The 22,902-nt window shown below is 34.1% G+C and overlaps 1 protein-coding gene across 4 annotated transcripts in view; it reads right to left on the minus strand.

The window, feature by feature from the left end:
- Positions 1 to 22,902, minus strand: part of SEC6 — a 31,544-nt gene that overhangs the window by 6,015 nt on the left and 2,627 nt on the right. For 3 of the 4 annotated variants that reach the window (XR_016329920.1, XM_022895145.2, XM_089747698.1), the window contains exons 7-18: positions 21,440 to 21,532; positions 19,434 to 19,460; positions 19,079 to 19,186; positions 18,824 to 18,962; positions 18,680 to 18,724; positions 17,662 to 17,717; positions 2,859 to 2,967; positions 2,154 to 2,294; positions 1,861 to 2,040; positions 1,233 to 1,316; positions 1,006 to 1,092; positions 34 to 78 (exon numbers count right to left, since the gene is read on the minus strand). Coding sequence is in view for 3 of the 4 variants with exons in the window: in XM_022895145.2 (XP_022750880.1) it covers positions 34 to 78; positions 1,006 to 1,092; positions 1,233 to 1,316; positions 1,861 to 2,040; positions 2,154 to 2,294; positions 2,859 to 2,967; positions 17,662 to 17,717; positions 18,680 to 18,724; positions 18,824 to 18,962; positions 19,079 to 19,186; positions 19,434 to 19,460; positions 21,440 to 21,532 (1,114 nt within the window). In the remaining variant the exon portion in view is untranslated. The remainder of the gene's footprint in view (positions 1 to 33; positions 79 to 1,005; positions 1,093 to 1,232; positions 1,317 to 1,860; positions 2,041 to 2,153; positions 2,295 to 2,858; positions 2,968 to 17,661; positions 17,718 to 18,679; positions 18,725 to 18,823; positions 18,963 to 19,078; positions 19,187 to 19,433; positions 19,461 to 21,439; positions 21,533 to 22,902) is intronic. The other variant, XM_089747697.1, reaches the window with a different exon arrangement.

Raw genomic sequence — 22,902 nt, forward strand, 5'->3', positions numbered from 1 at the left:
GGAGGGGATAAAATTGTCCAAATTTCAGCATACCTTTGCAACCTCCAGGAAACCTTTGCATGTGTCTTCAAAATTTACCTGCAAAGTAGGCAAGGATATAGGATTTCAAAACAATAGAAGCATTGATAGAAACATTTTCATAGATCATGTACGCTCATGTGTGTGTGTGTGTGTGTGTGTATACACACACACACACACACACACACACACACACATAGACACACACGCGCACACAATAGGCAGGGATATAGGATTTCAAACAACAGAAAGATGGAAACATTTTCATAGATGTGTGGTCATGTCTCTCTCTCTTCTCTCTCTCTCTCTCTCTCTCTCTCTCTTTATATGTATATATATATATATATATATATATATACATATATATATATAGAGAGAGAGAGAGATGCAATAAGTAATTTATATTTTTTATAAAGAACATACCTCAACAAGATAATAATTAAAATGTGAAAACAAATATATCTTCACAATATTTTATAAAAAGTAAGAAATTTCATCAAAAACAAGAGGAATAAACAGTGTAAATTTCATCCATATAAGGGCTCCATTTACTGTAAATAATTTATTAGGGGCTCAATTGATTGCAATACAAGGATATAGGCTCATATGATAGATTAATTATGTATATCTCCTATGATACAACACATGTCAAAGTTGATGCTAAGGATGTCTAGAATATGGTGTCCCAACAAGGTTAATCATTGAAGTAGAGCAGAGAGGAGAGGGACATTAATTCAGCAGAATTTAGGAGCATGATGAAAAACTTCTTTCAAGAAAATAAAGATGAAGGAAAAACATATGAACAAAACTTACTCACAGAAATGGAAATATTAATGTAGATAATAGAAGTACAATGAACTCTCAAAGAAAGCAACAATCAGGTATGGTTTAAGAAAATTGGACTGAGTCTCTATCTCAGCATTGTAATTGTTGTCAAAATAATTGCAAGAAAGAAAAGAGAAGAGAAAATAGGTTGATATTGCAAACCTGGTCACCATAATTTTGTGGAAGAGCCTCTATGATGCTGTTACTCAGCTCCATTGCAAGGTCATAGCAGCGCAAATTGTTGTTAATCTGGGAAGGATATAGTGGATTACAAGCCAATTGTAAATAAGTTTTGCAAGCAGTGCTTACAAATGGCCACAAATTTAATCATCCAGAAAAAAAAAAAAAAAGACATGGCCACAAACTAAGCACCCAGAATATTTACAAACCATAGCACATAGAGGTTCCAGACCAATATCAGAAGCAGGTTCTTCAAGTCTCTTCCTTTCAGCCGCTTGAAAATCGATCATTACCTGCAAAAGCATAGAATGCAGGTCCAATTTAAAAAGCAGAATATGAACTCCAGAGGTAATAACTTGGAAATCTAAAATAACAATGTTGCAAGGAAATACAAGGATGAAGATAGGGTGATGCGAACAACAAAAGAAAAATAATTCAAAGTCAATCCTTGCAAGTAAACCTTGTGAAAGCAGGCAATAAAGAAAAAACAGTATGCTCCCATCTAAACTCAATAGCAGCCTGCAATGGAGTTGAGGCTACACAAAACAGTAAAAAAAAAAAAAAAAAGAGGTTGAAGGATGAACAGATTTGGACAGTACAGTACAATTAAGATTAGAGACAATTTAATAATGTTGAAAAAGAGTCGAAGCTGTACTAGCATAGAGATGCAGACCTGGCAAACGAAAAAACACAAAAATTTTGATTTTATATGATTTATATTTCAAAATAATTCAGAGAAATGTTCAAAAACATTTTGCTTTTATCTCAGGCAGTTCCAACATTAGGTCCTCAAGTCGTGAAGCATAGCATTATCTTTGTCAAATTCCACAAACTTGCCTGAATTATTGCCAAAGCAATCCTGTAAAGCATGGCATCAGTGCTATTATCCCTAACAATTTGTACTTGCTCCCCAAGGATCCTGAATAAATCAACTGCAGCAGGAGTATATAGCTTTCCCTCTTCTGTCTTCTTTGGTGGTTGGACCTTGTCAGCCTCCAAGATGTTTAAATACCATTTCTAGAAAAAGAATGAGTGAAAGCAACAGTGAAATGAGAAACAGAAAAGACCTAAGTCATACAGTAAAATTTCCTTATAGTAACCAATGGATTAATAGGGTTGTATATCATTACCCTTGTTGTGGCTTGCATTCTCTCGACATACGAATTCATGAGAGGATCCATGGCACCACTCTCAGAACAGACTTGGGCAAGAGTCTCATCAACACCAAGCCCAACTAAATTTTCTTGGTATTCAACTACCCAACCAGTTACCTACGTGCAAGCATTTATACCCATAAACTACTAAAGTTACATGAGTAAAATGAAGAAATAGAAATACAATATTGATGCAGATTTAAGTAGAAGGATGTGCTCTAAGGGAAAGAAAATTAAAATATCAAATAGAAAAGAAACTCAAATACATCAAAACTAAAGTGGTGAATTGACTCCTAGATCAAAGATTAATTAATATCTATGATGTAATACTTGAAGATATACTTCTGTTCATGTTGCTCCAATGTTAGTTGCCTATCTTATAGTCAACTATACCATTACTTTAGCCAGGAGATACTTGTTGGTTGATAGAATTTGCTCTCACAAAACTTAGCCCAGAAGCTAACTTGTCATATGAGATACAGACTTATATGTTAACTTGTATATGCCTTCAGATTCAATTTAGCTTTTATTATAAATATTCTTTTCACCATGCTTCAGGGTTATAATCATCAGCTATTACACACTGATAATAAGGTGCACAGGTCAAGCACATCAATGAACAAAAATGCAAAGTAATTTGAGATGTCATATTTGAAAACCATGAATGATCCTGGAAAGTACCTTTAATATCTCAATGTTTGTCAGTTCATTGGCTCTGTCACTAAGCAATCTAAGCATTTGAATAAACCTCTCTGTATACAGATTCACCATGAGCTGGAATATTTCATACCTGCCAGCAAGGAAGACCGCATCAGACAGGAATAGAACAATTTATGGAAGATCATCATTAATGAAAACATGCTTTCCAAGCTCAAAGCACACTGCTATACAGTTCCACACACCAAAATCAGGTTACATACAACCACAATTATTAAAAACTATAGTGGTAACAGGAACAAACTCTGGACAACCTTTTAAAACAGCTGGAATTATGTCACTGGCTATTAGTTAAGGGGAATGGAACCAGATGAAGGCAACTATAGCAATCTGAAAGAAATTTTACCAAGTAGAGTGATGGGGGAGAGCTATTACATTGAGAAGCCCAATCATTGAAAATAAAATTGCAAACTTTAACCATAAATTGTAATAATCAAATATAATACCTCATATACATCTAATTACTGCAGAAAATTTATTCGAAATGAATTAACATGCCCACACAATCCTTAGAACAAGAAGACATAACTTAAGCACAAGTTTTCTTAGCTTGAAAAGAGACAGAGAAATGTACGGAATATAAATCAATCAAACTGCAGTCGAAGTTATTAAAAGTTCCCTATTGTTAACAATTTATTCAAGATAATGTAGACAATGAAACTAGGACTTTGTGGTACTGCATTTGACTAGCAAGCTTGGTATAATTCAAATAACCTTGCATGCATGTGCATATGATTATGAAGTAATACACAGAACACATTGTTAGTGTATGTGCCCTAGAGCCAATCAGTTTGCCAATGGACATACAACTAAGTAGCACCAATCACTATATTCTAGTGATTAAAAAGTTTTCTTTCATCATTAGTATGAGGATAAAGAGTTATCAAGGTACTAATTGGATTAAACCCATGGAACACAATGACCTTACAAAGGAATTGTAAGGAGTTACAATTATGAGATCCTTATGCATCAAAGCAGTGTACCTAAAACTATTTCTAGTCAATGTATTGTTGAGACAGAGCATCAACAATGCTTAGAGACCAATGCATGTTAAGCCTCCTTACTTGTGAAGTAATTGATCTCATAGGTTTAAGTATGGAGATTCTTGGGGATGACATGTGGGTTCTTGTTGGAGACCAAGTTCACTAAACATGACCCGTTATGAGAACTCCATGTGGTAGCTCACTCAAGTGTCTATGGAAAGGTTTTCGTGTCTCAGTCATGTAACTAATCTTTAGACTTGAAACACCAAGTTATCTTGTATGTGAACCATCATACTTTGATTTCACCTATATGGATCAAGGTAGACTTGGCAATTCGTATATTCGTGTCATGTAAAATATTGATAGTTCATGTATTCATGTCACATTTTACATGAAAATTATGTGTCACAATTCGTGTCGACACAAAAACATGAAATATATAGTTTTGCTTTTGTTAAACCCATTTATGATTTTTGTTAAAATTTTAAACCATGTCATCTTCATGTCTTTTATTCATATTGTGTTCATGTCATGTCAACATATCGTGTTTTAAATAGCCAAGTCCAGGTCAAAGCACCTAATGCCTAAAAAGGGTGCATTTGGTTATGGTCTGAAACATACGAAGGTGGATGAATGGTCAAGAGAGGTTTAACAAAACCAAAAATATATATCTGAAACATACGTTGTGTCATCTCCGTGTATTTGGTTTAATAAAACCAACATGTATCTCTTATTGTATTTCCTTATTTAGGGAGATATTTTCCTGTAATTGTAGCTCCATATTTAAAACAAAAACCCCTTTCTATATAATGTACAGTTCTCTTGGTAATGATATAAGAAAAGATTTACACAGAATTTTACATGGAATCAGAGCCTTTCCTCTAGTCTTTTTGCCGTTTTATTGTCCTTTTCTTCCATGATTATCTGTTGGTGCCAATCTTAGTCTACCCTCCCTCTCTATCTATCCATGGGATGGAAGAGTGGAGGCCTTTGGTGTCCCCTCTAGCGCCTTATACCTTTCTTCCTCCTTCTTGCCTTCATTGCAATCTATCCCTTCCTTAAACAGTTGACCTAAATATGTTGACAACCTCTCCTTACCCAATATGCCATTTATGGCTATGGGTGAACCTACTACTACTATTTCAATGGGCAATGTGAATGACCATCACTTGACTGGGTCAAACAATGAACTCTAGACTATGAACAAATTACCTACAGTGGAGTTAAGACTGTCCAAATCTTCCCCAATGGACAAGGGAAGATGGATCACTAAACCAATGATGGCCCAAGCTTTGAAGACCCAGGTTTCAAGACAGGGATGCAGAAGATTCCATGATTATGTCGTGGTTGTGGAGCTATTTGAAAGCAGAGATTAGTTGGAATGTTTTGTTTCTCTCTACTGCAAAAGGCATATGGGAAACACTACAACATACCTATTCTAAGAAGGATATTGCACTTGTTTATGAGTTAAAGGTGCAGGTTGCTTCCACCAAGCAAGGAAACATGAAAATCACAGACTACTACAATAAGATGACAGGTTAATGGCTGGAATCGATCACTACTGTTACCTGAAGTTGAAAAATAGTGATGATATTCATATTTTCCAAGAGTTTTTGGAGCATGATAGTGTTTGAATTCATAGCAGACTTTAATGCTGAGTATGATCAAGCAGCTATATCAAACCTTGATTTGAAAAAACAATACAACAGAGAAGTGTTCTAGTGTTCATACTATATCAAACCATGTCGTACTCAAGATACATGCTTCAAACTACATGGCAAAGCACAAGTTTTGGCTCAAACTGGGGGGTTTAAGGGTCATAGACAAGGCCAAGCCAACCTCACCAACAAGAAAGAGACAAATCTAGAAACAACCACTCAAAACAAAGAAGAGTTCAAGGAATTTAACCTAGAGGATATGAAAAAGTTGAGGCGCCTTATGGAATCACTTGAAAGTTCTTGTTCTCTCACCAAAGTCGGTATGCATCTCTTGACTAAAACTTCTAAAGCTTCAAGTACTACACATTTGAGTTCATAGGTTGTTGTTTCGGGTGCAACGAATCACACAACCTATAATGTTACCAATTTTGAATCCTATAATACACTTTAGGAAATATCTAACTAAATAAGGAAATACAATAAGAGATACATGTTGACCTAATCTTTTAGTGTTCAGTCTATCAGTGTAATTCAATTCTTCCATCATATATCCTGAAAAACCATAAGTATGGTGTAATATCTACTCATGAACTCTTTTTATATTAGTTCTTGTAACTCTTAGTCAACATGTGCGATGTAATATCTACAACAGCCATGTTCATCACTTGCTAAATTCATACATGTTGACTAAGAGCTACAAGAACTAATATAAAAAGAGTTCATGAGTAGATATTATACCATACTTATTGCCTTTCGGGATATATGATGGAAAAATTGAATTACATTGATAGACTGAACACTGAAAGATTAGGTTGAGACTATCTTGACTCTTCAATATTTGGATAGTCATGATGCATTGCTAGATGCTGGTCATATATATATATGTTCCTCATCCTTAATCAATTTAATTTTTATATTCATTACCAACGTATTGGAAGCCTAATGGGTCACACGCATAAGGTAAGATTGCTGAATTAAATTGGAATTATTCAACTAAGTAGGATTTAATTGATAGAAACCAAAACAAAGGAGGTTAGAATCAAAGTCCACAGGAACTTAATTGCAAAAGATGTGAAAGTTACATCTTAAAGTCTTAAGGCTGAAAATTGAAGAGGATTGTAAATACCCCTCTTATATTGTTAAGATTCCAAAAATTATGCCTAAGTTTCCTATTCTAAATAGCTAGAAATTAAAGAACTATTACTTTGACCTGATCTGACTTTGGTTTGATTGTATTGTATCTCTTATTTTATTTCCTTATTTGGGTAGATATTTTCTTGTAATTGTCCTTTTCTTCCATGATTAACTGCTGGCGCCAGTCCTAGTCTTACCTCCCTCTCTATCTATCCATGGGATGGAAAGGCGAAGGCCTTTGGTGTCCCCTCCAATGCCTTATAACTTTCTTCCTTCTTCCTGCCTTCATTGCCATCTATCCCATCCCTAAACAGTTGACCTAAAGATGTTGACAACCTCTCCTTAACCTATATGCCATCTATGGCTATAGGTGAACCTACTGCTACTGTTTCAATGTGCAATGTGAATGACCATCACTTGACTAGGTCAAACAATGAACTCCATAGTATGAACAAATTACCTATGGTGGAGTCAGATTGTCCAGACCTTCCCCAATGGACAAGGGAAGATGGATCACTTAACCAATGATGGCCCAAGCTTTGAAGGCCTAGGTTTCAAGACATGGGATGCAGAAGATTCCATGATTATGTTGTGGTTGTAGAACTATATGAAACCGGAGATTAGTCGGAATGTGTTTTTTCTCTCTATTGCAAAAGCCGTATGGGAAACACTACAACAAACCTATTCTAAGAAGGATATTGCACTTGTTTATGAGTTAAAGGTGCAGGTTGCTTCCACTAAGCAAGGAAACATGTCCATCACAAACTACTACAATAAGATGACAGGTTAATGGCTGGAATCGATCACTATTGTTACCTGAAGATGAAAAATAGTGATGATATTCAGATTTTCCAAGAGTATTTGGGGCATGATAGTGTTTGAATTCATAGCAGAGTTTAATGCTGAGTATGATCAAGCAACTAGAGCATAGCTTCTTGGTAAAGATCCAGTCCCAACACTTTGCAAAACTTTTTCCATTATTCAGGCTGAGGAAAGTCGACAAGGAGTTATGATGAAACCCCATACATCTGAAGCTACAGCTATGCTGTCTAGAAGAATTGGATACGAAGGTAATAAGGGAACTAGACCAGGTGACGATACTTGGCATGATTTGAAAAAACAATCCAACAGAGAAGTGTTCTAGTGTCCGTGCTATAACAAACCATGTCGTACTCAAGATACATGCTTCACACTACATAGCAAGGCATAAGTTTTGACCCAAACTGGGGGGTTTAAAGGTCATAGGCAAGGCTAAGCCAACCTCACCAACAAGAAAGAGGCAAATCTGGAAACAGCCACTCAAAACAAAGAAGAATTCAAGGAATTTAACCAAGAGGATATGAAAAAGTTAAGGCGCCTTTTGGAATCACTTGAAAAATCTTCAAGTTCTTGTTCTCTCGCCAAAGCCAGTATGTGTCTCTTGACTGAAACTTCTAAAGCTTCAAGTAATGCACATTAGAGTTCATAGGTTGTTGATTTAGGTGCAACCGATCAAACGACCTATAATGCTACTTATTTTGAATCCTATAATACACTCTAGGAAATCAAAAAATTAGAGTAACAAATGGTCTCATGTTGTTATTGCTGACCAGGGATGTCTTCATGTAACACCCTAAATTTCCTTTAAAAATATTCTACATATCCCAAAATTATCTACCAATCTCATTTTCATTCATAAAATTACCAAAAAACTTTGCTGTAAAATAACTTTTTTTGCCTCTCATTGATGTCTTTTAGATCTAGTCTCAAGGAAGACAATTGGATTTGCTAGAGAACATGGGTTGGACTACCTTGAAGACTTGCAAGACTATGGATTAAAGGAGTACCAACCCATCTCCTACTGACAGCCTTCTTCCTTTTTGGCTTCTTTGAATAAAATTCTCGAGTTTGGGCATATCATCTCCACCTTGGACATCGTCCTTTTCTTTTGTTAAAGTCCATGTTTCCTTATTTGTTCGAAAATATTTATGTCATTGATTTTCATTGTGATGTTTGTCAATTTTGAAAACATCGTCATGCTTTTTTTCCTACAAAATCAATGAAGAGCAATAAACCCTTTCTTCTAATTCATTCTGATATTTGTGGGCCTTCAAAAATTCCTAATGTTAATAGGGCACGATGGTTTGTCTTTATTATTTTGATTGCACTCGTACAACTTGACTGTTTCTCATAAAAGAAAAATCAAAACTCAATACTATCTTTCTTTGGTTTCAACAAATGATTTCTACATAATTTAGGGAACATATCAAAAGAATTTGATCTCATGATGCTAAAGATTACTTTAATCAAACTCTTTCCTTATTTTTCAAAAGAAAAGGTATCATTCATGAGTCCTCTTGTGTTGACATGCCCTAACAAAATAGGGTTGCTAAGCATAAAAACCACCATCTTTTATAAGTAACTCATGCCCTCTTATTCCAGTCCAATGTCCCAAATTTTCTTTAGGGCAAAGCAGTCCTCACAGTTGCTCATCTCATAAATCGACTTCTAAAATTTTAGGCAATAAAAGCCCTTCATCCACCTAAGTACTTTTCTAAATCTATCTCCCTTCAAAATCTTTCCCAAAGGTTTTGGGTTGCACAACCTACTTACACATTCACAAAACCATCCGGTCCAAGTTAGGTCCTTGTGCCGAGAAATATATCTTCATTGGCTACTCATCCACTCAAAAGGGCTACAAATGCAATGATCATTCCACCCATCTAATCTTTTTCAATGGATGTTACATTTCAAGAAGGTGAACCATTCAAAAAGCCTCTTCCCACTCATCTTCAGGGGGAGAAGTTATCTAAGGAAAATGTGTACTCAGGTTTTATGTCTTTTCTTTAAAGTCTTACCCTTTCTTGTTCCTCACATCCTTCTTATGAAATCGAGCCAATCACAAATGATAATCCCAATGTTAAACCCACAGTAGCTGCTGAATTCATTGAAACTAACCTCACTTGATGAAATCGAGACCATTCCAATAGAAACTTTGAAAAAATCTCTAGAATAAAACTATTTCATTCTTCTAATTTTTCTTATTATAATGCTAGAATTGCATGAAACTACATAGGCTAAAGACTGAATATTCTCAGTTTTAAAACCCAAGATTTTCATGCATTAAAAACAGCTAATCGAAGGAGTAAATTACTCTACACATAATGGGAAAATATCTAATGAATTTGGTGTAATTACCTAAATCACTCCTTATTCTAAAAATAACAGACTTAACTAAAGTAGACAAAGTTAATTAATCAAGTAATAATAAAGATAAAATTTCCACTCCCCCTCAAGCTGGGTGGCAGATGTGAATCGTGCCCAGCTTGGACTTCAGATTCTTAAAATTGTTTCGAAAGAGAGCTTGAGTGAGTATGTCTGCAATTTGGAGGCATGTGGAAGTATAAACTAATCTAACAATTCCTTCCTCTATCTTCTCTTTGATGAAGTGATGATCACTCTCCACATGTTTAGTCCTATCATGATGAAGAAGATTCTTTGCTATACTTATGGCAACTTTGTTGTCGCAGAATATCTTAATGGATTCTTTGTAAAGACCTTTAACTCCCCTAGCAACCTTTTTAGCCAAATTCCCTCACATATGCCATGAGACATAGCTCTAAACTTAGCTTCTGCACTACTTCTAGCCACCACAGATTGCTTCTTGCTTCGCCAAGTAACCAAATTTCCCCATACATAGGTACAATAACTAGTAGTTGATCTTCGGTCAGTAACAGACCTAGCCCAATCAACATCAATGTAAATTTCAACATTTTAGCATGATATCTTCTTAAAAAATAACCTTTTGCCAAAACTTTTCTTTAGGTACTGTAAGATTCGATACACAACCCTCAAGTGTTCCTCGGTTGGGTTGTTCATGAATTTGCTTACCATGCTAACTGAAAAACTAATATTTGGTCTTGTATGAGAGAGGTAGATGAGTTTCCCTACAAGTCTTTGATATCTGCCCTTATCTGTTGGTGGACTTCCTTCTTCCGTTCCTACCTTATTCATTGTGTCCATAGGGGTGTTAGCAAGTTTGCATCCAAGCATTCCAATTTCCTTTAGTAAGTCTAGGACATACTTATGCTGTGAAACAAAGATGCCATTCCTTGAGCAAGCTACTTTCATGCCAAGAAAATATTTGAGGTGTCCCAAATCTTTGATTTCAAAGTCTTTGGTTAGGAGGTTCTTTAGGTTGCTAATTTCTTTCACATAGTCTCTAGTAAGAAAAATGTCATCCACATAGCCAATAAGAATGGCTATTTTTCCTTCAGGTGAATGTTTGACAAACATGGTATGAGCTGTCTAGCATTGTGAAAAACTATACTTCTTTACCACTTTTGTTACTCTTATCAAACCATGCATGTGGGGATTGTTTGAAACCATATATAAAGACTTTTGAAGTTTACATACCTTATCAAAATTGTCTTGGTTTTTTAAATCCTGGAAGGATTTCCATGTAAACTTCTTATTCTAGGTCACCATTAAGAAATGCATGTTTGACATCTAGTTGGTGGAGTGGCCAATCTAAATTTGTTGCCAATGATAATAACACCCAGATTGAATTAAGTTTAGCAACCGGAACAAATGTCTCCTCATGGTCAACACCATAAGACTGAGTAAATCCTTTGGCAACAAGGCGAGCTTTGACTCTATTAATACTTCTATCTGCATTGTGCTTGACAGTAAAAATCCATTTGCATCTAACTGGATTTTTCCCTTTAGGTAGTTCTGAAAGCTCCCATGTTTTGTTCATTTCTAAGGCCCTGATTTCTTCCAAAACAGCCATCTTCCATTTTGGTTGCATGAGTGCTTCATGAATATTATTAGGAATCTACATATTGTTTAGTTTGGTAACAAAAGCTCGATAACTGGGTGATAAACTTTTATAAGAAACCACATTATAGATTGGGTGTTGAGCACATGATCTCACACTTTTTCTTAGAGCAATCGGTTGATCAAGATCATCAAAAGATTCAATTGAATTAAATTCAGAAAGAGTGTTACCTGCGTGGGTTTCAAGTATCTCTAGAATTGGTTTAGATTCTTGGTTTTGCTTTGAAGGTGTACATTCTCCTATACCCTTCTGAGTTTTATGTCTTCTTGAATAGACAATCACTTCTTTGTTTGTTTTTCCTTGTGTGGACTCCAGGCTTGGAAGATCTAGTTGGATGTTTTGGACTTGAAAGGGAGTTTCAGAAGTGTTTGGTGGTTCGGTTATAGATCTTCCCAAAGTTGATATTCCCATATGATTGGATTCTCCCCTTGAATGACAGTTTTGGGAAAGTAAAATTGATTTTCAAAAAATGTAACATTCATGGAATGGTAGAATTTCTTTGTTACTGGTGAGTAACACTTGTATCGTTTTTTATTTGGGGAGTATCCGAGAAATATGTATTTGATGGATTTGGGATCTAATTTGCTTTGGTTTTGTTGGTTGGTGAGAACAAATGCAGCACATCCAAACATTTTAATGGGAATAGACAAGATGATTCAAAGGTGAGAATAAGAACTGAAAAGGGATTGGCAAGGGCTTTGAAATTTCAGGACTCATGAAGGCATTCTGCTTATAAGATATGTAGCGGTAAGAACAACCTCACCTAAAAAATGCTTAGGTATATGGGCAGCCATCATAGGGGATCTTGCAACTTCCAGTGTTGATTCCTTCTTTTAGCAACACCATTCTGCTGAGAAGTAAACACATGAGCTTTGATGAATTATACTGTGCTTCATCAGATATGATCCAAGGATTGAATTGTAGTATTCTCTCCCATTGTCGATTCTCAACACTTGGATTTTGGTTTTGAATTCAGTTTGGATCATATTGTTGAAGTTTTGGAATACTTGGCCAACTTCTGATTTTTCCTTCATAAGAAATACTCAAGTAACCTTGGTGTGATTATCAATAAATGTGACAAACTATTTGGAGCCAATAATGTTATTTACTTTGGATGAACCCCAAATGTCACTATGTATCATTGAAAAAGGATGTGATGATTTGTAAGGCTGATTAGGATATGTGGTACAGGTATGTTTGGATGGTTGGTAGACTTCACACTAAAAGTGGTTAGGTTTTTTATTGAATAATGAGGAAAACAACCTTTTAAGGTACAAAAAATTTGGATGACCTCACTGACAGTGCCACAACATGATAGTATTATCTTTATTATTACTGAAGGATGAAGTCACACAAGAGGTATTCTGATATTATATTTCAGAATCATTAGCTCTTAGGATATAAAGTCCTGCAAACATCTTAGCATTGCCAATCATCTTCCCCGAGTCCAAATCTTGAAATTCACACATATTTGGAAGAAATTTAATAATACACTTAAGGTCTCTTGTAAGTTTGCTTATAGACAGTAGATTGCAACTTAGATTTGGGATAAGCAAAATAGAATCAAGTGTTATCTCTTTGAAAATAATAACAAAACTTGTACCGGCTACTTTTAAAACTAACCCATCAGCAATTCGAACTGTGAAGTTTTCATGACATGGGTTGTATTTACTAAATACAGATGCATCCTCAGTCATATGGTCTAAAGCTCCTGAATCTACAATTCATGAATTTGATTTTTCTAGTTTTACAATCAAGGCACTTAGAAAATTACCTTTTTGTGCTAAAAAACCTATTTGAATAAGTGTGGTAATGTTCTGTAGTGATTGCGAAATGCTAGCTCTAGGGTTAGAGGTAACCTCTGACGTCAGGCTCCCCCTTTTGCTTGCCATTCTAAACTCTAAGTGAAAATTTTCAAAGGTTCAAATCATGTTTTAATACCATGAAGAAATCTCTAGAATAAAACTATTTTATTCTTCTATATTTTTCTTATTACAATGCTAGAATTGCATGAAAATATATAGGCTAAAGATTGAATATTCTCAGCCTTAAAACCCAAGATTTTCATGCATTAAAAATAGCTAATCAAAGGAGTAATTTACTCTTTACACATAATAGGAAAATATCTAATGGATTTGGCGTAATTACCCAAATCACTCCTTATTCTAAAAATAAGAAACTTAACTAAAACAGACAAAGTCAATTAATCAAGCAATAATGAAGATAAGATTTCCACAAACTTCAAACCCATGAAATCTTGAACCTAGTGCAGTTTTGAAAAACCAACTTCCATAAGCTCTTGTGAAGTAACTAAAACAATATTCAAGGAGAGTACAACCCTCGCAAGTACCAAAACAGATCCATGAGCCTAACTTGACCACAGGTAATGAAGGCACTTTAAATATACCTAGTCTTGAAGCTAACGATTCTGTTTCATGTGATCATCAACCTATACCAGAGAGTGACCTTAACCTGCCCATAGTCTTGAAAAAAGGGATACGAAAGTGCACCAAACACCCCATATCCATCTTTATTTCCTTGCATCGCCTCTCCACACAACCTTTGAAAAGAATAAACCTTGGGATATTGTCACACATCCCAAATGCGAGAAAGCAATTGGTTGCAAGTGGGTCTATACTATGATGCTTAAAGCAGATGGAACTCTTAAGAGGTATAAATCAAGGTTAGTTGCAAAAGGCTATACACATACCTATGGGTTAGACTACCAAGAGACCTTCACTCCAATAGCAAAGATGAATACAATAAGAATTCTCTTATCCTTGGCTGTTTATTTTGAATGCGAATCCAACAATTTGATGTGAAAATGCATTTCTCCATGGAGATTTGGAAGAAATGTACATGGAACCCCCACCAGGATTTGATGAAGAATTTGGTCCTAATAAAGTTTGTAAGTTAAAAAGGTCTTGTATTGGTTAAAACAATCATCAAGGGCATGGTTTGGAAGGTTTACTAGAGCAATGGTGAGATTTGGCTATAGACAAGGTAAAGGTGATCATACTTTATTTATCAAACACTTGCAGAACGAAAAAATTATTGTGTTACTAGTGTACCTGATGACATCATTGTTACCAGGAATGATGAAAAACAGAAGAGATTGAAAGCTCAATTAGCTCATGAGTTTGAAATTAAATAGTCGGGCAAACTAAAAATACTTTCTTGGGATTGAAGTGGCATACTCCAAAAAAGGAATATATTTTCCCAACGAAAGTATGTACTAGACTTGCTTAAAGAAACAAGCACTCTAGGAAGTAAAGCTTTAAGGATTCCTATTGACCCAAATCATAGGCCAAGCTGAGATGACAAAAGGGAAGCAGTTGATAAAGGGCACTACCAAAGGTTGGTTGGGAGACTAATCCATCTTTCACATACTAGGCTTTACATAGCCTATGCAGTGAGTGTAGTTAGTCAATATTTGCATGACCCAAACGGAGGAACATCTACAAGTGGTTCACAGAATTCTACAATATTTAAAGGGTCCTCTTGGAAAGAGAATTTTGTTTAAGAGAGGAAATGTGCTGCAAGTAAAGGCATACACTGATGCAGATTATGCAAGATCTCTAACAGATAGGAGATTTACGTTTGGCTACTATACTTTTATAGTTGGAAATCTAGTTACTAGGAAGAGTAAAAAGCAAAGTGTTGTGGCAAGATCAAGTGTTAAAGAAGAATTTCGAGCCATGGCATATGGAATTTGCGAGCTTCTATGGCTTAGGATTATTCTAAAAGACCTAAGAGTAGAAGTAGATGGACCAATGAGATTGTATTGTGACAACAAGTCAACTATTAGCATAGATCATAACCCAGTTCAACACAATCATACCAAGCACATTGAGGTTGACACTTTATCAAAGAAAAGCTAGATAGTGGACTCATCATAACTCTTTATGTTTTCCATCAGGAAATCAACTAGCAGATGTTCTGACTAAAGGATTATCTAACTCGAAATTTCAAGAGATCACAATCAAGCTAAGGGTGGAAGATATTTACTCACCAGCTTGAGGGGAAGTGTTAAGATTCTTGAAATTATGCCTAAGTTTCCTATTCTAAATAGATAGAAATTAGGGAACTGTTACTTTGACCTAATCTGATTCTGATTTGATTGTGTTATTGTATTTCCTTGTTCAGGTAGATATTTAGGTAGATATTTTCCTGTAATTATAGCTCTTTCCATATTTAGAACACTCATTTCTATATAATGAACAATTCTCTTGTTAATGATAAAGGAAAGTATTTACACAGAATTTTACATACGCTATTGGCTGAATACACTAGAGGCATTGTGCATTTCAGAATTGCAAACTTGACAGTCATAAGGGTTTGACTGACTTCTCCTTTTCACCAAAAGAAAATTGTTTTCTTCCTCCTTGTTACCTTTAGGCTTTTGGCCAAGATAAGGATTGGTTTCTAGTTGATTTGTGAAATCATACACTTGCTAGCTGAGATTAGAATCCCTCCTTAATAAAGTTTCGGCAAGAGTTGCTGCGTGATCACCATTTAAGGCTAAACACTTGGGTGGCTTAAGTCTTGACATTTTTCGGTTTTCAGACAAAACCAATGGTTGTTTCACTCAAGATTACGGGATCTTTGAATGCTGGTATGATTCTAATCATATGAGTGCTTATTAAAGTTTTAAATTACAAGCATAAGCAAAAGTACAAGCATAAGCAAAAGTATAATCCATGGGATATTTGGCTATTGTTTTGTTTTACTTGTTCCGTTACATTCTTTGATACAAATGATGTATGCTCTTGTTAATTGTTAACTGTATGATGTTGAATGATACCAACACATATGCATGTGAACGCACATGCCTACTGATAGAAATACATGCATATATGCATACAAATGCACTTTTACATCTTTGATAAAGTAGCTCTTCAACTCCTTACTCTTCAAATGGTTTCAACCAAAAGTCTATATAACAACCATGAATAAGTGCAATAGAGGCACAAAACATATGCTTAAATTTTCAACTTCCCTTATCACCCAAGAGTTTGTGAAGACCAAATAGAGTACTTTTAAAACCGACTAAAAATCAACCCTAATTCAAAATAGTAAAATATCAATTTAAGCATGCGGCAAGAATCCCTTAGCTAAAATACAAAACAAAAAGATAGAGCAAATACCATAATCATTATCAAGTCCACACATAAAAAAATAGAATGTTTATCATTGCACTTGAAAATGCTTATACCTGGCTCATTATATCTCTTGGGAGAAAACTTTCTGATACTAATTTTTTCCAAACTTTGACATAAGTTCAACATGGTCAAAATGTAATCTAATACTAAATGTCCCTTTAATGGTAAATCCACTCAATTACTACTATTTACATGCTTTTTGTATGTAAAAAGCTCATCTGTTTTATACTACTTTGAAAATTATAAGCTAAGGCTCGATTACTACTATTTACATGCTTTTTGTTTTTGTATGTAAAAAGCGTGTCTGTTTTATACTACTTTGAAAATTATAAGCTAAGGTTTCATTGAAATAATTTGTATGATAGGTAGTCATATAATCAAGACTATTTGTCTAGGTAGTCATATAATCAACACTATTTGTCTAACTTCATCCCAAATCTATATATGTATATACCACTTGAAAAGTGGGTCCAGAGTACAGAACGCTCCTAGCTGTAAATGGAATTTCAACCAGTTTCCTTTTTACCTTGTCCGTGAGTTGCTGACTTGTTAAAGAAAAGAGAGAAAATAATGAAACCAGCACTAAAAATAGAATAACCAAGCCTAGGAAGTAAATGTGACAGAGAGCTTCAACCCTCCAATTATTGAGGATAGAAATTGCACAATCCTGTATGTTCCATGTTAAAGCCCTCTGGATTTACCAAAAGCTTGTTCAAAGGGTGAAGTTTTCAAACATGATATAGATAACACAGCAGGCCATATTTATCATCAAATCCAAGAAACTCCTTTTGCATACTAAGAAAACGTGATGTCAGTAAGGTGAACTCAATGCAAATGATCAAATTATCCCATCGAGAGCATAATGCAACTGTAAAAAGTAAAGAATATCGAAGAAAAATCTCATAAAAAATGTGAAACTAGGAATGTAAAGTGAGAGGGATATGTAGTCTAATTGCTTGACATCAATCCAAATGAATTCAGAAAAAGATGCAGATCTGTAGCAGGACAAACCTTGGAGGAAAACATGGAGCTACATAGTCATAAATATCTCCAAGCTCTTCTCCAATCTATTTGTCAAAAAGAAAATCAAATGTATCAAATATCAAGGAAATGTTATTGTCTCGATAAAGAAATGGTCAGAACTCAGAAATGCACTAACAAACATTACAATGTGAAAAATAATACCAAGTAAACTTGAGATCCCATGTAATATATATATATATATATATATATATTAGATAAGGAATGAACTACCATGATAGGTTGCAGAAGTAAAAGTTGAAAGAGCAGTAAAAGATGGAGTGGCATGAGCTTTTCACAAAGAATATTGCTAAATGCATCGTCAACATATTAATACCATATTACCCCATAACAAGAAACTTTTAGACTATCAACTTAAATGACATGCATGGGAAGATGACTAGATAAATGTGTTTCTAGAGTTTCAAAATGGCAATTCGGCCAAAAATTGCAATTATATTATGTAAACCTAGAATCTAAATTAAAAAAAAAAATGAACATGCAAGTTTCTTAAAAAAAATATGATAAGCTCATGTTTGACAATTGTAAAAGTGCCCCATATATCATAGGCTTTCACTGATTTTATCGTTCTAAAAGAAGTATTAATTCCCCATTGCAATTGTTTAAATCATTATATCATCTCAAATTTTTGGCATTATATTGAATGATTTGCATTCTGTCATTCATGTGTTTTATATTATGTGCATTGGGGTTGGGTAATGTAAAACTTTGTTCATGTCTTCTAACAATTGCCTTTCAGCTATATTGAAGCACAGTTTTGAATTCCAGGTCAAACCCATAATAAAATTCTTCTTCATTTATTTTTCTAACAATGTTTTAGCTGTATGACTGAGTTGAAGTGTTTAAATAATTTCTATGCAGAAGAGAAAACTACAAGAAACGGTTAAGGAAACTCTGTATTAAATTACATAAATGTGTCATTTTGAAGTCACTTGAGTAAGAATCAGACACAAAGTTCTAAAGAAATATAGAGATCAGTTTAGCATACCATTCGAGCTTCCTCCAAAGCTGCTTTTAGGTCCTCAAAGACAAGCTGGTGTAACAAATACCATCAGTAATCATATGAAACTAAACAAGGATTCATAATATACAAACCATTCTCATGTGCCAGGTTGATTATTTAGAAAAGTACCTCTGTCAAAAGCTTGTTGAACCGCCCTTCAACTGTTTTCCTTACTTGCTCATAGCATTTATCCTTATAGTCTTTCCCCTGAACCTTCAACTTTTGCTGTGCTAAACTTATAGAAGAAGCTGAAGACGTGGTAGATTTTCTGCAATGTCATAAAGGATAAAATTAACATATAATTATTAATTGATCATTCAATATGCATTAAGGATAGTTAGCAAACTAAATAGGAGGCACTAAGCAATCAAACCAGATACATACTTGCCAGTTCTATGAGGATTTGCAATAGATGCCATTGCACCACCACCCTCAGCCTCAGCTGCCTCCTCAGCAAGTTGTTGATCAAGAATTTCTTGCATTTCAACAACTCTAGAAGGGAAGTCAAAGAAACTTATTTGAGAGAAGAGGTCACAAATTAAATATAGCTACTTTTTATCACATCAGCCCAACCACAGAAAACCAAGTAGTATTACCAGTCATTTTAAAGAAAAAGTACAAGCAGAAACCTGTATATCTCAATATATAAAAATGCACAAATTTTCAAACTTATCATAGGACCTTGAAAATACAGGGGCTGCAAAATAGAAATGATTTCAAAAGCTTGTCAACAGCATACCTCAAAGCACGAACCAAGGTTTGTGGACTGCAAAAATAGGTATAAATTGTACAAGTAAGAATCTAAAAAAAAAACAAAAACAACTGGTAACCTATTTAAGGTTTATGCCAATAAATGTAAAGGCAAATCTAAGAAAAAATAGCACAGGCAATAATTATTTCGAAGCAATTAATCCAGATGGAGGAATAAATTTCTATTCTGATTTCCAATGGAAAAAAAAAATTGTGATAAAATTAGATATATCAGAAAAAAGTAAAGAAATTCACTATTTTCTCCTTTCAAATCTGTTGTTATACAACTAAAACAACTCCATCCAGTCATAAGGCTACTTCCCTCATGCCTGTTTTTCTTAAGCTGTAAGTCTAAATCAATTATCCAAACCCAAACCACCAATGTACAACGATGATGTAACAATAGCTTAGTAGATTCCAGTGAAATGTAAGAAGACACTAGAATATGCATAAAATAATGGATGGTCCTGTAATTTTGGAATTCCAAGGTTGCTTTTCTAAGGCCAAAAGCGTGATATCAAAAGAAGGGGCATCATTTGCAAGACACCTTTCACCTGCTAGCAACTTATTTAGGTTGGAAAAGTGAACCTAAGAAACTTTTAGAGGGCAGTAGTCCCTTCTTTCAAACTGAATACAGAACCTTCAACACCATTTCCCCCGTCATTCATATTGCTTGAGTCTTAGCCGCTAGTTGATGAGCCTCACACCTTAGCACCTGGGTTACTACCCACTATTTCTTTATTTCCCCCACTTTGTCCAATCATTTGCTTTTTTATAAAAAATCAAGAAGTGCTAGAAAATTAATACTTTCATTCCTCCATTAATTACCTTCAAATGCTTTGTTGAATGGCTAATATTCAAATCCAAAACTAAGCATCTTTAACTATTACGTGCCACAAATAATACCATTAGGTGGTGTTATCAGCTAATTGATGTATGTTGTGATTTCAAATTCAGGTTAGAACTCTCAATCATTTGTCAATTGATTTTTAGTTAGATGCTTAACATCGTAGTAGAGCCCATATTTATTTATTATGTTACTAAATTTTTGAAACCACATATGTGTTGTTCTTGTGGTAGACCAATTTGTTTCAATTGAAATACCAAGCCTACACATAAATGGAAGTTTTTAAATGGTGTTATACCACAAGATTTAGTTTGTATTTCCTAGGGCCTTATATTCAATCTACATCTCTTTACCTCAAAATTGATTTTAGGTTGAATGCTTAACAATCACAAATTAAGAATGAAGCTTTTCAATCAAATTTAATACTCAGAACTTATTCTGAAACAAATCTTTATCATGCAGGATACTTATTGAAAGGTTTTAGGGGATTTTGTATGGTTGAGTGAAACACAGACTAGAAAAATGATTTACAGATGTAGAGGGTATAGGCAAAGGCTCAAAATAGAAAACAAAAGAAGAAATACAAAAAAAGGAGGGGTACGTAGGAAAGGACTGAAAGAATATAAAGAATGCAAAGAGAGGAGAGCTCAGCAACCATATCCATTAGACAAGCTTTATAGCTAGAGTTCTCAACTTAGTTTTCCCTTCCTGTGGATAAGTAACTCTCAATTGAATATCTATCATCCCTAAAGCAGAAGATTACACATCCTTTCAGGCATATTCATTCATAGGTCACTGCTCACTTTGAAACTTATCCTAACTTCCATTAAAAAATTAAGGTAAACAACCTTAAAGTAACATTAGAAAGAATACTATTGTAAATCTACTGAACACCAAATAGAATGAGGAAAATGCTACTGTCATGACAAAATGCTGTTAAAATAGGGACAAGAATCAACAAAATTGCTAATTTAAAGCAATTTAAAAATGCTTTGAAAATAATGAACATAGCTTGAAGGCATACAAGAACCCATTACTAGGGAGATCTTAATGCAGTGTGATGGAAAAAAAAAATTATGATTTAGGGATAAAATTCAAAGGATTTAAACAAACTAGTTTCAAATTTCTTCAGATTCCTATGAGCATACCTTTCTTTTGAAAGTTTGTAGAAATTGGAAATATGACCCCATAATGTTTTCTCAAATGTCTCCCAAGTTCGATCAACATCTTCAAAATATTCTCTGCGACGCACATTCCATGATAAAATTCCAATAAAAAGAAGTCAAAAAATCTTAAAACTAAAATATGAAGCACAAGAAACATCACAAAGGTCAGATTAAAATTACAACCATTTGTAATAATCTATGATAATCGTCATCATATAAGACTTCCTATATTACATTGTTTAAGTCCATTCTTGCAACAAGTAACGATCAAGTTACATAATTTAAGCCCATTAAGAGCAAATATGAATTGAACAGCCTGCACTAGTTGTGCAGGAGAACCAGAGAAACTCTTGTTTGAAATGGCTCAAACCGAAAAGAAATGGAGCCATTTCCGATGCACAACACCAAATATCCAAACTGGCTTGTGGGACGTTGCAACTGCCATCACAGACAGTGGCATAGCCAAAAAAATTCAGTGAAGTCATAAATCGCATTACATCATTACAAACTCACGTTATGTAAACACTATAATTTTATACATTGTATTACTTAAAAAAACTTTTACATTAATTTCAAAAGTTTTACATCCACAAAAAAAAAAGTAGATTATCTTATTTTTCAATAAAAAGGTACTATGATAAGATATAATCTAATGTCTGTGATATAATAAACCACACATTTTACAAGTCCGAGATGGTTTTGTTTTTACCTTTTTATTAACCTTTTGCTTTTAAAAGCAAAAAGTAAAAAATGTGTTTAGATACAAGAGTAATATTTTTATATAAGTAAAGATTAAATATTAATCTTTGTAATAATATATAAAATGCATGATTCATTTTTGTATAAAACAATTACATTTGAAAATGTATCACATTTCACAATTAAATTTGTATCACAATAAAAAGCTACTATAATAAGATATAATCTCATGTCTGTGATATAATAATCCATGCATTTTACAAGTCAAGTCCGAGATGGTTTTGTTTTTACCATTTTATTTACCTTTTGCTTTTAAAAGCAAAAAGTAAAAAATGTGTTTAGATACAAGATTAATATTTTTATACAAGTAAAGATTAAATATTAATCTTTGTAATAATATACAACATGCATGATCCATTTTTGTATAAAACAATTACGTTTGAATGTGCATCACATTTCACAATTTAATCAAATACATTAATTATTGTCTTACAAACATATTGTACCATGTATAGCCATATTCATAATATAAATATAAAAACTTTTCAAGATTTTTTCTTTTTCTAAAACTAGATACTACTCAATATCATTATAAAAATACACAAAAATCTATACCTACATATTAAAGTAAGCCCCTGGTTGGAATAGTAATTGAGGCCTAATTAGATGACAATATGATCCATTTAGGTCTTCAGTTCCCTTTTTTTTTTTTTTTGGTATTTGCTTGATTTAAAAAAAAAAAGGAA

Source organism: Durio zibethinus, chromosome 18, assembly GCF_047325235.1.
Source record: "Durio zibethinus cultivar Kanyao isolate XHJ-2024 chromosome 18, ASM4732523v1, whole genome shotgun sequence".
Classification (NCBI taxonomy): Eukaryota; Viridiplantae; Streptophyta; class Magnoliopsida; order Malvales; family Malvaceae; genus Durio; species Durio zibethinus.